This window comes from Haematobia irritans, chromosome 3, assembly GCF_050003625.1.
Source record: "Haematobia irritans isolate KBUSLIRL chromosome 3, ASM5000362v1, whole genome shotgun sequence".
Lineage (NCBI taxonomy): Eukaryota > Metazoa > Arthropoda > Insecta > Diptera > Muscidae > Haematobia > Haematobia irritans.
Genome location: NC_134399.1, coordinates 88,644,247 through 88,659,626, shown reverse-complemented (window position 1 = coordinate 88,659,626; position 15,380 = coordinate 88,644,247). Strand labels below are relative to the sequence as shown.

At 35.0% G+C, this 15,380-nt stretch overlaps 1 protein-coding gene across 1 annotated transcript; it reads right to left on the bottom strand.

Annotated features, from left to right (window-relative positions):
• Nucleotides 1-2,301: 2,301 nt before the first annotated feature.
• LOC142229532 (vitellogenin-1-like) lies at nt 2,302-8,292 on the bottom strand. The gene is made up of 3 exons (XM_075300095.1): nt 7,961-8,292; nt 3,128-3,384; nt 2,302-3,060 (listed from the first exon to the last, which is right to left on the bottom strand). Exons 1-3 carry the CDS (start codon nt 8,199-8,201, stop codon nt 2,386-2,388), a joined length of 1,173 nt encoding a protein of 390 aa, XP_075156210.1. The 5' UTR covers nt 8,202-8,292; the 3' UTR covers nt 2,302-2,385.
• Nucleotides 8,293-15,380: the final 7,088 nt, after the last annotated feature.

Below are 15,380 nucleotides of genomic sequence, written 5' to 3'. Positions count from 1 at the left end.
GCATTGTAGCTATGCGTGCTAAATTTTGTTGACATCGGTTCAGATTTAGATATAGCTCCCATATATATGTTTTTCTAATTTCGACAAAAAAGGTCAAAATACCAACATTTTCCTTGTTAAATCGCCACTGCTTAGTCGAAAAGTTGTAAAAATGACTCTAATTTTCCTAAACTTCTAATACATATATATGAGCGATAAATCATAAATAAACTTTTGCGAAGTTTCCTTAAAATTGCTTCAGATTTAAATGTTTCCCATATTTATACCCTTCATTACTACTGTGGTACAGGGTATAATAAGTTTGTGCATTTGTATGTAACGCCAAGAAGGAGTAATCATAGACCAACCTTTTAGTATACGGATCGGCTTAGAATTAAATTCTGAGTCGATTTAGCGATGTCCGTCTGTCTGTCTGTCCGTCTGTCTGTCTGTTGATGTATTTTTGTGTGCAAAGTACAGCTCGCAGTTTTAGTCCGATTGTCCTAAAATTTGGTATAGGGTCCTGTTTCGGCTCAAAGACGATCCCTATTGATTTTGGTTCAGATTTAGATATAGCTGCCATATATATTTTTCACCGATCTGGTCATAATTGGCGTGTATATCAACCGATCTTCCTCAAATTCCGTACATCCGAATATTTTATGAGTCTCGAAAAACTTGCAAAATATCAGCCAAATCGGTTCAGATTTAGATATAGCTCCCATATATAGCTTTCGCCCGATTTACACTCATATGACCACAGAGGCCAATTTTTTGCTCCGATTTAGTTGAAATTTTGCACAGGGAGTAGAATTAGCATTGTTACTATGCGTGCCAAATCTGGTTGAAATCGGTTCAGTATTGCATATATCTCCCATATATATAGCTTTCGCCCGATTTACACTCATAAGACCACAGAGGCCAATTTTTAACTCCGATTTAGTTGAAATTTTGCACAGGGAGTAGAATTAGCATTGCACATATGCGTGCCAAATTTGGTTGACATCGGTTCAGATTTAGATATAGCTCCCATATATATGTTTTTTCTGATTTCGACAAAAATGGTCAAAATACCAACATTTTCCTTGTAAAATCGCCACTGCTTAGTCGAAAAGTTGTAAAAATGACTCTAATTTTCCTAAACTTCTAATACATATATATGAGCGATAAATCATAAATAAACTTTTGCGAAGTTTCCTTAAAATTGCTTCAGATTTAAATGTTTCCCATATTTATACCCTTCATTACTACTGTGGTACAGGGTATAATAAGTTTGTGCATTTGTATGTAACGTCAAGAAGGAGTAATCATAGACCAACCTTTTAGTATACGGATCGGCTTAGAATTAAATTCTGAGTCGATTTAGCGATGTCCGTCTGTCTGTCTGTCCGTCTGTCTGTCTGTTGATGTATTTTTGTGTGCAAAGTACAGCTCGCAGTTTTAGTCCGATTGTCCTAAAATTTGGTATAGGGTCCTGTTTCGGCTCAAAGACGATCCCTATTGATTTTGGAAAAAATCGGTTCAGATTTAGATATAGCTGCCATATATATTTTTCACCGATCTGGTCATAATTGGCGTGTATATCAACCGATCTTCCCCAAATTCCGTACATCCGAATATTTTATGAGTCTCGAAAAACCTGCAAAATATCAGCCAAATCGGTTCAGATTTAGATATAGCTCCCATATATAGCTTTCGCCCGATTTACACTCATATGACCACAGAGGCCAATGTTTTGCTCCGATTTAGTTGAAATTTTGCACAGGGAGTAGAATTAGCATTGTTACTATGCGTGCCAAATCTGGTTGAAATAATAGTTGTAAAAATTACTCTAATTTTCCTAAACTTCTAATACATATATATCGAGCGATAAATCATAAATAAACTTTTGCGAAGTTTCCTAAAAATTGCTTCAGATTTAAATGTTTCCCATATTTTTTACTAACATTGTGTTTCACCCTAGTGTATTAGCCGACATAAATTTTGAGTCTATAGATTTTGTAGAAGTCTATCAAATTCTGTCCAGATCGAGTGATATTTAAATGTATGTATTTGGGACAAACCTTTATATATAGCCCCCAACACGTTTGACGAATATGATATGGTATCGAAAATTTAGATCTACTAAGTGGTGCAGGGTATAATATAGTCGGCTCCGCCCGACTTTAGATTTTCCTTACTTGTTTTATCTAACATAGGCTCTATATGGACTAACTTACAATTTAGAGGACAATGTTACGAAATAAATCTCTACCTTGCCATCGACAAATGTAACCAGAATTTCAGTCTTTATGCGCAATCCATGGTGGAAGGTACATATGATTCGACTTGGCCAAACTTTCGGCCGTAAATACTAGTTTTTATTTTCGTTTATCTACACACATTATAAATTTTTTTTGGTCACTATTATTCACTATCACATAATCCACAATTACTTTGTATAATGTCATCATCCGGATTTGCATTTCGTCCAAATGGTGATTTTGCATTAACGCCCACTACATAGACACCTTTCACATCTGTCATAACCTCAAAACCCATTGGTATCGCCTCTGTGGAACATTTTCCATTATCCACTTTCCTCAAGGATTTACAACGAGTAGCCATAAAATCCATTTCATGACCAGGATATACAGATTCACCATAATAACGCCAGGCACGTTGATGGGAGCAACTAAAGAGATTACAACCTGGCTTAACATTAGAATAGCCACCAGCATAAAAATCAACATCACCCAAGTTACTACGCTTGCCTAATCCTCCTGGATTGGTATGGATCACATCAACAAACTCGGCATCGCCACGTTGAAGGCCCGAAAGATATTCTCCCTCATTGAAACAAGGATTTGCTGGATCTAAGCCGGTAATGCGAGTAAAGCGTTTGCCAGTAGATTTATAGAAATAACGTCCGGCTGAATCCACTATATGAGCTCCAAGACTAAAGCCAACCAGGTGAATATTTTCCATGGGGATTTTAGTGGTCAGTTTTTCTAGACCTATAGCAACAATACGTCCCATTTCGTCGGTATTGAAAGCAGACCATGTGTAGATGGTGTCAATATAATCCGAAGCATTTACAGCCTATAGAGAAGGGAAAGAGGGGAAACTAATTAAATTAAAATTTTTATTAGTCATATTGAACACTTACTATAAAATTGTAATCACCTCTGCAATTATATGCTTTTGCCAAATGGGCCACGGAACTTGAATTCAAGGTCGTTGTCCAACCACTTACAAAAACAACCACTTTTTTATTCAAGTCAAAGTGAGGGCTCTCTAAAATCTTCTCAGCCTCTTGCACATTGAAACTTACGTTGTGGCATGGTGTTCGAAGTTGAAACCACATGTCGCTTATATTGGGACTTATCCGAGGATTTATTTTGTCTGATTCCAAATAGATCGAACCTAAAATAAAAATTTTTGTATAACATGAATGAACACATATATTAAAATTGCGTTTGTAAATAGAAAAAAAAAGGTTTTGTTTAATCCGAAAAAAGTGTTTTTAGAAACCGGGTTTCGGTTTTTTCTTGTAATAAAATCAAAATTTTAGTTTAATATAAGAAGTAATTCATCCTGTGCTTTCCACGTGACACAAAGAAAGATAGAAATTTCCTTAATAAAATACAGATTTTTATTCTCTAAACGTCAATATTTTATCTACCGATGGTATTCCGGAAGTATTCATGATATCGAATATTTAAGTTGAGTTTTTTATAAATTTTTTTAACTTTGCCCTAATTATACCCATCACCATAAATGATGATGGGCTGTATACTAAGTTCGTCATTCCGTTTGTACTACATCGAAATATCGATTTCCGACCATATAAAGTATATATATATTAAACTACCCCGAGCGAAAATTTAAATAATTGTACTCCAAATTTTGACATTTCCACAAAGCATTGTTAAAACCAGGAAAATAAATGCACTGTTGTACTTTTTAACTGTCCAGTTCACGAAATTACATCCTCTCTTAGAAGAAACAAGTATATAAGGCCGTAAGTTCGGCCAGGCCGAATCTTATGTACCCTCCACCATGGATTGCGTAGAAACTTCTACGAAAGACTGTCATCCACAATCGAATTACTTGGTTGTGGTAATACTTACCGACGGTAAGGTATCTTAAAACTTCTTAACATCGTCTTCTAAATTGTAAGTTAGTCGTGGTATATATTAGAAAAAAGGTATATATAGATAAGTCTACAAATAATTACGAATCGATATGGACTTTTGCACGGTACTTAGAGAGCCAGAATTGAAACACGGGGGTCGTTTATATGGGGGATATATACAATTATGAACTTGATATGGACCAATTTATGTGTCTTTGGGGATCGATTTATCCGAGAGCTATATATATAACAATAGACCGATATGGGCCTAGTTAGGCATTGTACTAAATTTCAACTGACTCCGATGAAATTCGCTCCTCCAAGAGGCTCCAAAACAAAATCTCGGGATCGGTTTATATGTTTATGGACCGATATGGACCACTTTTCGCATGGTTGTTAAATATCATACACTAACACCACGTACAAAATTTCAACCAGATCGGATGAATTTTGCTTCTCCAAAAGGCACCGGAGGTCAAAACTGGAGATCGGTTTATATGAGGGCTATATATAATTATGGACTGATATGGACCAATTCCTGCATGGTTGTTAGATACCATATACTAACACCACGTATTAAATTTCAATCAGATCGGATGAATTTTGCTTCTCCAAAAGGCACCGGAGGTCAAAACTGGAGATCGGTTTATATGAGGGCTATATATAATTATGGGCCGATATGGCCAACTTCCTGCATGGTTGTTAGAGACCATATACTAACATCACGTACCAAATTTCAACCGAATCGGATGAATTTTGCTCTTCCAATGGGCTCCGGAGGTCAAATCTGAGGATCGGTTTATATGGGGGCTTATGGACCAATTCCTGCATGGTTGTTAGAGATCATATACTAACACCACGTACCAAATTTTAACCGAATCGGATGAATTTTGCTCTTCCGCGAGGCTCCGGATGTCAAATCTGGGGATCGGCTTATATGGGGGCTATATATAATTTTGGACCGATGTGGACCAATTTTTGCATAGTTGTTAGAGACCGTATACCAACACCATGTACCAAATTTCAGCAAGATCGGATGAAATTTGATTCTCTTTGAGGCTCCGCAAGCCAAATCTGGTGATCGGTTTATATGGGGGCTATATATATTTATTGACCGATGTAGACCAATTTTTGCATGGTTGTTAGTGACCATATACTAACCACGTACCAAATTTCAGCCGGATTGAATGAAATTTGCTTCTCTTAGAGTCCCCGCAAGCCAAATTTGGGAGGATTTTTCGATTTGAATTCTTGAGCTTCTACACACCGCAATTTTTATCCGATTTGCCTAATATAGTAAATCTATAAGTGTTTTATGTCCACAAATAGACGTTCCTAATATGGAGTGCATAGAAATCTAGAGATATTTTAGTTCCATAAGACGATATGTCACATTTGGTATATATCGGTAAGTAACTATACTGAACAAATAGCATGGCGGGTTCCAAAGATTTTGTCTTTACTCTAATGGTTTTGGTATTGATTCCGAGCGCACTTTGGAGAATTGAAGTAAGGATACATTTAGGTTAGGTTAGGTTAAAGTGGCAACCCGATTAAGATTCACTTAGACTATTCAGTCCATTATGATACCACTTTTAACTAAAAGTGCCTATTACATATGCACTGAAAAAAATTATCGTCGTGAGGTCAATGATTTCAATTCTTTAAAATACGAATGCAAATCTTGCTTAGCATAGAAGACGCATTTCTCTAATATAAAGTTTTTTTCCTTGTCCAAAAGTCAATAAACTTTTTAATGAAGTCGTATTGTCCTTATAATTAAGTGGTTTCGCTTAGAAGTGGGTATCATAACATGAAAGAAAAAATGTTTGTGCTAAAGTCAACTTGACTTTAATAATTCAGAAAAATTCTTTAAATTTAATGAAATTGTCTTTAAATCTGCTGTCTTTTTTCATCTTGAATACAAAGCAAAAAATCGTTCAAATATTTTGAAGACGTTTTTTACTTGAAATATAGCAAAATTTCTACTGGAAGTCGAGTCTGAATTTGGTAAATAAAGTTGTCGTTAACTCGTTTTTAAAGGACTTTGATAGCATATGAAGAAAAAAACTGATAAAGCGAGAAATTAAAATTTGCTTCCTAGAAGCAAGTACACAAAACCTAAATTTAAAAGAGAATTGTGTCTTAAAAGTATCCTTACTTGTCTTCTCCGCTTCTTTGGCTCGGAATCAATGCCAAAATTTTTAAAATAAAGACAAAATCTTTGGAACCGGGCATGCTTTTTTTCAGTGTGGGCACTTCTAGTTTTAACCACTGAACCAGATTGTTTTAAAAACATTAACAGACTGCTTAAGTTAACGTTTTCCAGTTCCGCCAGTAATCTGAAGCTATATGCCCCTAAAATTTACTTACGCCTTACACAAAATGCAGGACACTCACACAATAGGTGTTTTATTGATTCCTTTTCCTCCGCATTATGACAGCTCATACAATAGTCATTATACTTCGCGCCAATAGTTTTTGCAAAATCGTCTATCAGGCAGCGACCCGTTATAGCAGATATCAGAAGTGATATCTGTTGTCTCGAGAACACTAGCATATCTAGTGTGCGGTTTAAGTTTAAATGGAGCCATATTTGCTTGGTGTCGTTACAACCCTTGCAATTCTCCCATCGAACATTTGCCATCATGACAGCCTTCTCACGCAGTAAGAGCTTGCAGGTAGCCAGAGGCATACCAACAGATTCTAGTTCCCCTGGAATATGTAAGGTAGTTCCTAGCCTTGCTAGCTCATCTGCTTCGCAGTTCCCTGGTATGTACCTATGGCCCGGCACCCATATTAGGTGAATATTGTGCTGCTCAGCCATCTCATTGAGAGATTTGCGGCAGTCGATGGCCGTTTTCGGGTTGAGGATACATTTAGGTTTGAGTTTTGCATATTTGATTCTAGTAATCAAAGTCTGTTGAAAGTGTGTTAAAAACAACTTAAATTTCAAAATTCAGACCCGTAGAAATTATGCTATGTTTCAAGTACAAATCATCCCTTAAAGACTTTGTTGATTTGTAGTCTGTTTTCATGTATAATTTTAATGGTTTTGCAACTCGAAACCCGAACATAGTACCCACCTTTTACCGATGGTTACGTTAGGTTAGGTTAGGTGGCAGCCCGATGTATCAGGCTCACTTAGATTATTCAGTCCATTGTGATACCACATTGGTGAACTTCTCTCTTATCACTGAGTGCTGCCCGATTCCATGTTAAGCTCAATGACAAGGGACCTCCTTTTTATAGCCGAGTCCGAACGGCGTTCCACATTGCAGTGAAACCACTTAGAGAAGCTTTGATACCCTCAGAAATGTCACCAGCATTACTGATGTGGGATAATCCACCGCTGAAAAACTTTTGGTGTTCGGTCGAAGCAGGAATCGAACCCACGACCTTGTGTATGCAAGGCGGGCATGCTAACCATTGCACCACGGTGGCTCCCACCTTTTACCGAAAATCCAAATCTTTTTACAATCTGGTTTCGGTTTGGTAACGTAATCTGACTAATTAATCGGTGTCAGTTTTAGATATTCTAGAACATTTGTGCAGCGTTTAATGGCTTTGTCGGCCGTTTGAAGGCCATATTCGTACCAATTCAAACAAATCTAAACAGATTCTAAACTTTGATGTTATTTTCCGCATGTTTTAACAATAAGATAAAATATGTATCAACCACCCTGTCGATTTTGTATACAATTAAAGTTCTAACTTATTTCACGCTATACCGGCCACCAATTTCTTGTCAAAAAATATTGGAAGTTATTCCACAAATATTTCTATTTAAGCAGCACATCATTTCCGAGTTAGAGAATATTGAAAATTCGGTGCGACCGAACTTGAACAACTACAAATACTCACATATTTTATGAAATGCTCCAAATACAGCACGTTCAGGCAAACCAATTAACACTTGCTTCGATGAATGTAGCAATTCCCGTGGGCTGGGAATACGCGACTTCAATGACCTTCCAACACCACTGGCCAAACTTTTCAATTCTTCTAAGACATGATCACTACTAGCAACAAAACGTCCATTAATTCCATAATATCCACAAGCAATTAGAAGTATCGCAACTACTATTTGCAGTTTTAATAGCATTACAATTTTGAGCCAATACCACCTCCAGAAATTTATTTTTTTTTTCGTCCACGGGAGTGTTTACGATATAAACAGCGAAATGTAACTAAAATACGATTAAAAATGTTTCCGTCTTTTTTTCTCGAATGATAAGTGCAGTGATGCTATGATGCTATTATTCCAAAAATTAGACTGTGTGTGCAATACAAACAAAATGGCATAAAAATACTATGAAATGGAACTGTACACATATTGACGTGTATGGTCATTGAACTTTATACCCATGTTTAATTCATAAAATGTATGAGACATACTTAAAAAGAAGAAAATTTCATTTGGCTGTTACTATATGTTAAATATAGGGTTCGTTGAACTATAGATTTTCTTCTTTACTTTTAGCTTAATTTTTCTTATATGAGAGGGTGTGACTTCGTGAATTGCAGTTTGTTAACGCTTTGTGGAAATCTCAAAATGTGGAGTACAATTTAGTTCAATTTTCGTAGTTAAAATGTGGTAGTTAAAATTTCCAAAATGTCGTGAATGGTTTTTTGTTTAATAGTATTTATAATTTATTTTCTAATTATTTATAAAAAAATTATTATTTAGTTATTTATTTGATTTATACTATACAGATAGACTGGTGACGAGGGTATAATAAGTTTGTCATTCCGTTTGTAACACATCGAAATATCGGCTTCCGACTATATAAAGTATATATATTCTTGATCAGGGAGAAATTCTAAGACGATATAGCCATGTCCGTGTGTCTGGCTGTCTGTCTGTTGTAATCACGCTACAGTCTTCAATAATGAAGCTATCGCAAAGCAAATACAAGGATGAGCCTTTTTCGTAGGTAACGCCATATCAATTTGATAGCGAATCCCATCTTCAACATTAATTCAAAAGACCTTGCAAATTGCTTGCTTTCAACAAATTTTCCAATAGGTTTGAAGCATTAAAATGAAATTTAGTTTGAAAAGTTGTTGCTAATATGTTGAGAAATTGTTGCTAACGTGTTGTATTCTACTGTTGAGGGTAATGTCGGTTTTTTGTTGAGAACGCGATTTTCTCAACAATTTCTCAAATTGAATTCTAATCTAATTCTTTGAAAAAAATGTTTGAAAGCGTATTGAATATAAGCATTTTTCCAATGCGTGTGTTTATTGGGTTGATTCATGGTGGTGGGTATTTAAGATTCTACTCGGCCAAACTTACTGCTGTATACACTTGCTTTAATGAACACACAGCGTCACAAAATTTGCTTCAGCAATCAACGAAAGCGATAAAATGAAAACAATCATTGTCTAAATATAAATGCAAATAGTCTGTGGTGTCCAACACTAGTAGAGCTAGATGGTTTGATCCATAATAAAGCGTAAAACAGGTCAACGATATTTAAATTAATTGCTTCTGTTTATGTCGTTGTTGGGTGTACATGGTTCGCGATGTTATGAATTTAAAAATTTCAATAATGACACAGCTATCTTGTTTCTATTGGACACTCCTGCTATTTTCGTCACTAAAAGTGACAACTCATTAGATGCTTAAATTAACATTGCTATTGGATATTGTGGCAAATCATTAATTTTTCTTTCATGAAGTGAAATAAAACAAACTGAAAATAAGACAATTGTTACGCCAATGAGCCAATTTTAAAAAATTCACCGATTTATAATATTCAAACCAAACGCAAGGTTACAACTGTGTAGACGTTTTCAGAAAAAAATCACACTTCCCAGCAAAATCTAGGTAGCCACTTAGTGATTGCTGAGGCACTACCGGTAATCATAATCTTACTACTTGCATCAGTCAAGGGATATAAAATGATAAGCTATACCAGTACTCTAAATCGTACTACTCTTAGCATTACCAAAGTATTTAAAATACTACGATACTACTCACAATAAATATCGGTTACAAATAGCAGACTACGAAATAAATCATATCTTGGTGTCCGTAATAGCATTCTACCGATATCCTCTTGGTCTCAGACCCCATAAAGAATATATGTGTATTCTGGGTCGTCGTGAAATTCTGAGTCGATCTAGTGATGTCCGTCCGAACGAAACAAGAAATCGACTTAGAACTTGGCACAAGTGGTTGCTGTAGATGTAGGTCGGACAGTACTGCAAATAGGCCATATCGGATCAGTTTTAGGTATAGCCCCCATATAAACCAGTTTGCGGAGCCTCTTGGTGGAGTAAATTTTATCAGATCTGATCGAAATTTGGTAAGTGGTGTTAGCACATGGCCTCTAAATACCTTGCAAAAATTGGTCCATATCGGTCCATAATTATATATAGCTCCCATATAAACCGATCACAAGATTTGATTTCCAGAGCTTCCTGAATGTGAAAATCTCATTCGATCTGATTGAAAATTCGTACGTGATGTCAATGTGTGGCATCTAACCACCATGCAATATCCGTCCATAATTATATATGACCCCCACATAAACCGATCTGCAGATTTAATTTTTTCGCTTCTGCAGATTCAAATTACATCCGATCCAGTTGAAATTTGGGCATCTAAGTACTGTGTGAAAATTAGTTCATATATGTTTATATAGAGTAGCCTTTAAATAATACCGACTACTCTACATAAACCGATCAAAAAGTCAATTGGCTTAGATATGTATTTAATCTGGCTCCATACTAAGACTACACCGAAAAAAAAGTAAACTGTTTTACAGGAAGAATAAACTAACTGGTACGAAATGAACTAAATTTTACTCCACACTTTGAGATTTCCACAAAGCGTTGTCAAAACCAGGAAAATTTAATGCCATGTTGGACTTTTTAACTGCAGTTCACGAAATTACACCCTCACATAGAAGAAGAAATAAAGTAAAACTAAAGAAGAAGATCATTGGCGCTAAATCATGACCTTTTTAGCCATACAGTAGTTCATTCCTACTATTTTTGGCAATTGTACGAAAATCTTATTTTGCTTTAGTTCATATTGATCTTATGTTTACGGTCATTGAACTTTATACTCACGGTTAGTTCATTAAATGTTTGAGATATACTTACGAAAACGAAAATTTCATTGGGCTGTGGAAAATTTCGCAAAAAATAATAAAATTTAACTACAATCAAATATGTTTGTTTGCAATAAAAATAAGTTAAACTTAGCTTTAGTTTAACTATGGAAATTTTTTTCTGTGTAGTGTTATTACAACAAGTCATCGATTATAGATGACAGTGTGTAGTATATCTAACTTTCTACGCAATCCATGGTGAAGGGCACATAAAATTCCGCCTGACTGAACTTACGGTCATTTCCAGGTAATATTTAATTTAAATAATTAAAAATGGAAAGTATGGATTTTTTTCATACACCGAAAAAAAAGTTTACTATTGTTTATGAAAAATGAACTAACCCATAGTAAGAATAACCATGATTTGGCGCCAAAGATTTTTTTCATTTAGATAAGTTCATGATTTTCTTATAAATTAGTTCATGTATTGCATCGTATTTTAGTTCATTAATACTACGCTGTGGAAATAATGTACTTATACTCATTCAAAATATACCTGCTATGAACAAGTTTTTGGGAAACCTATATTAAGAAATTGGTTTGAAGTTAACTCTTTTACGGTATAATTTTCAAAAAAAGTAGAGAAATTGAGGAATCAAAGGCACAACAAGCCTGTATGGAAATAAGAAATTTTTCGTACAATACAAGTAAAATTTCTATAACCACCAGTACTTTATTTCAAAAAATTATTATTATATTAAACAAAACTATGGCTTATGAAGGCAGGAAATATTTTTATTCGTACGTTGGATGCAGTTCTTTGTTGTTAGTTAGTAATTCAAAAGAGTAATATTCTATGTTAGTAAGACTAAATTAATAATTTTCACTTTCCATGTTTTCTATCCATATGAAAGATATATATGGTATAAGTTGCTATAACTATTCATTGCATTTTTATCCAATTTCATCGATTTGGCTAGTTTTTGTTGTGTAGATTTGCCCAGCAAAAAAATCTGGAAGTTATTCCAAAGGCACAACTTGAAAAGCACTTCCTGAAGATGCACTCCCAATGATGTTCTTTAGTTTAACTACCCAGGAAGTTCTTTTAATTCAATTTTGTGTAACTTGTTTTTTTTCATACTTTTAGTGGGTAATTTTAACTTTTTTTGTTTCAAATAGGTTAAAAACAGAGTATGAATTCATAAAATGGCACAAATCATTTAAATTTTGTGGAAAAAAATGCTAAATATAATCTTAAAAAATTGTGAATTTTTAAAAATATTTGAGGTCAAACGTTTCCGACAAACGTTAGAATCCATTAAATTTTATAGCAAATTATAAAAATTATTTATTTGACAAAATATCACAGAATTTTTTAATTTACATCCAAAACATTGAATTCGGATCACACCTAAAGAAGTGATGCAAATTCAGTGCAACGGCTGTTGAAATGGAGGACTTCTTTCCTATGGCAAGCCCATGTTAAATTCATCGCTTCTGCGTCAATTTTGCACCACTTCCGGATCCAAAAAGAGCATTTTTATTACTTTTTTGGCGACGCTTTTTTTTGCTGGGATTCTATGTTAGCAAGACTAAAGTTCATATAATGTAAATACATCAGGTAAAATATCAAGAAGAATACAAATTTGTCAAAATTGCCGCAAATCTCTCAACGAGATGGCTGAGCAGTACAATATTCACCTAATATGGGCGTCTGGTCATAGGAACATACCGGGGAACTGCGAAGCAGATGAGTTAGAGTGGCTAGGAACTACCTTACATATTCCAGGGGAACTAGAATTTGTTGGTATGCCCCTAGCTACCTGCAAGCTCATGCTGCGTGAGAAGGCTGTTATGATGGCAAATGTTCGATGGGAGAATTGCAATGGTTGTAACGACACCAAGCAAATATGGCCCCATTTAAACTTGAACCGCACACTAGATATGCTAGTGTTCTCAAGACGTCAGATATCACTACTGATATCTGTTATAACGGGTCGCTGCCGGAAGTGCTTTTAAAGTTGTGCCTTTGGAAGAACTTCCAAAATTTTTTTGCTGGGATGTAATAGGTACTTTTAGTTGAATGTGGTATCTCAATGGACTAATAGTCTGAGTGAGCCTGAAACTTAATATGGCTACCACTTTAACCAAACCTAACCTAACCTTGGACCAATTCTGAAAATATATATGCTTGAAGCAGAATATGTTTGGGAGTATATGTTACAGAAGCGATTTTTTGAGGGTGAAGAGATCGTGCATGAGCGTGAGGCATAAAACCCCAGCAAAAAAATTTGGAAGTTCTTCCAAAGGCACAACTTTAAAAGCACTTCCAGAAGATGCACTCCTAATGATGTTCTTTATTTTAACTACTCAGGAAGTTCTTTGAATTCAATTTTTTATAACTTGTTTTTTTTTCATACTTTTAATGGGTAATTTTAACTTTTTTTGTTTCAAATAGGTTAAAAAAAGAGTAGGAATTTATAAAATGGTACAAATCATTTAAATTTTGTCGAAATAAATGCTAAATCCAATCTGAAAAATTGTGAATCTTTGAAAATATTTGAGGTCAAACGTTTCCGACAAGTGTTAGAATCCATTAAAAATTATAAAAAATTATAAAAATTATTTATTTGACAAAATATTACAGAATTTCTTAATTTACATCCAAAACATTGAATTCGGATCACACCTAAAGAAGTGATGCAAATTCAGTGCAACGGCTGTTGAAATGGAGGACTTCCGTCCTATGACAAGCCCATGTTAAATTCATCGCTTCTGCGTCAATTTTGCACCACTTCCGGATCCAAAAAGAAGATTTTCATTACTTTTTTGGCGACGCTTTTTTTGCTGGGACGTTGTGCGAACGTAAATGTGCGTGTGTGTGAATTCCTACCAACATGTCGCGCGTGAATAAAAATATTTCTTCGTGAATATGCGTAAGCCAATGTCATGATGGTTTTCACTTCACTTTCCAACCCAGCAAAAAAATTTGGAAGTTCTTCTCAAGGCACAACTTTAAAAGAACTTCCAAAAATGCCCTCCCAAAGATGTTCTTTATTTTAACTGCACAGGAAGTTCATTTGTGTCAGTTCTTTTTTTAACTCGCTTATTTCATATTTTTAATTCACACCTTAAAAAGTGATGCAAATTCAGTGCAGCGGCTGTTGAAATGGTGGACATCCGTCCTATGACAAGCCCATGTTAAATTCATCACTTCTGCGTCAATTTGGCACAACTTCCGGATCCAAAAAGAACATTTGCACTACTTTTTTGGCGAGGCTTGTTTTGCTGGGAAGAGCATCTGTAAACAATATTTCCAGTACATACATTTTCACTCAGTCAGATCAATGTTATAATAAACTCACCACTCTCTGCTTTAGAGCATTAAAAGCTTGAATTTATTTTAGCTCCTAAAAGTATGCTGGATATGTACGATTACATTTAGTAAAATGTTTAACATACACGAACAATTCTTTTGTTAGGAATACAAGCGGCCGTTAAAAGATTATGGTTATAAATAATAAACTTTTTATCCATATATAGAAGTATAATTCAATTTGAATTTGTTCAGCTCATTTGTTCAGTTTGAAGTCATTAAAAGAATGTTGATATCTACAACGGAAATAACGAATTAAAAACATCCATGATAGAGCCCATATTGCAATTGGCATATATTTAATTAAATTAATTGTTTAGAACTTACATTTATTGTGTGGTATTCTAAATGGTTATTAGATTATGAAACTGTACAGGCTCGATTTATTTATAAGAGAAACATGACGCGACAATTTTGAAGCCCTTACCAATTAACAAAACAGGGATCGTATCTCAGTCCAGAAGGAGTTTTGGGTGCTCCGTATATTTTCTATCCTCTCAATTATCGGTGAAAATATGTATACCTTCCATCATAGGATGGGGGTATACTAAATTTGTCATTCCGTTTGTAACACATCGAAAAATTGGTCTCGGAATCCATAACGTATATATTCTTGGTCGTGGTGACATTCTGAATATCCGTCCGTCTGTCTGTTGAAATCACACTAACTTCCGAAAGAATAGATCTATGGAGTTGAAACTTTGTACAAGTAGTTGTTATTAATGTAGACAAATGCAAATGGGCCATATCAGACCACTTTTAGATATAGCCTCCATATAAAATGATCCACAGATTTGACTTCCGGATTTTCTGGAAAGAGAACATGTCATCCGATCCGGTAGAA

What these genes read in the sequence shown, in the direction of transcription:
- LOC142229532 (XM_075300095.1), bottom strand. Translation starts at nt 8,201, where the DNA reads ATGCTATTAAAACTGCAAATAGTAGTTGCGATACTTCTAATTGCTTGT. An exon ending in TGGAGCATTTCATAAAATAT is followed by an intron (nt 3,385 to 7,960) that starts GTGAGTATTTGT and finishes TTTTTATTTTAG; the next exon opens with GTTCGATCTATTTGGAATCA. An exon ending in GAGGTGATTACAATTTTATA is followed by an intron (nt 3,061 to 3,127) that starts GTAAGTGTTCAA and finishes CCTTCTCTATAG; the next exon opens with GCTGTAAATGCTTCGGATTA.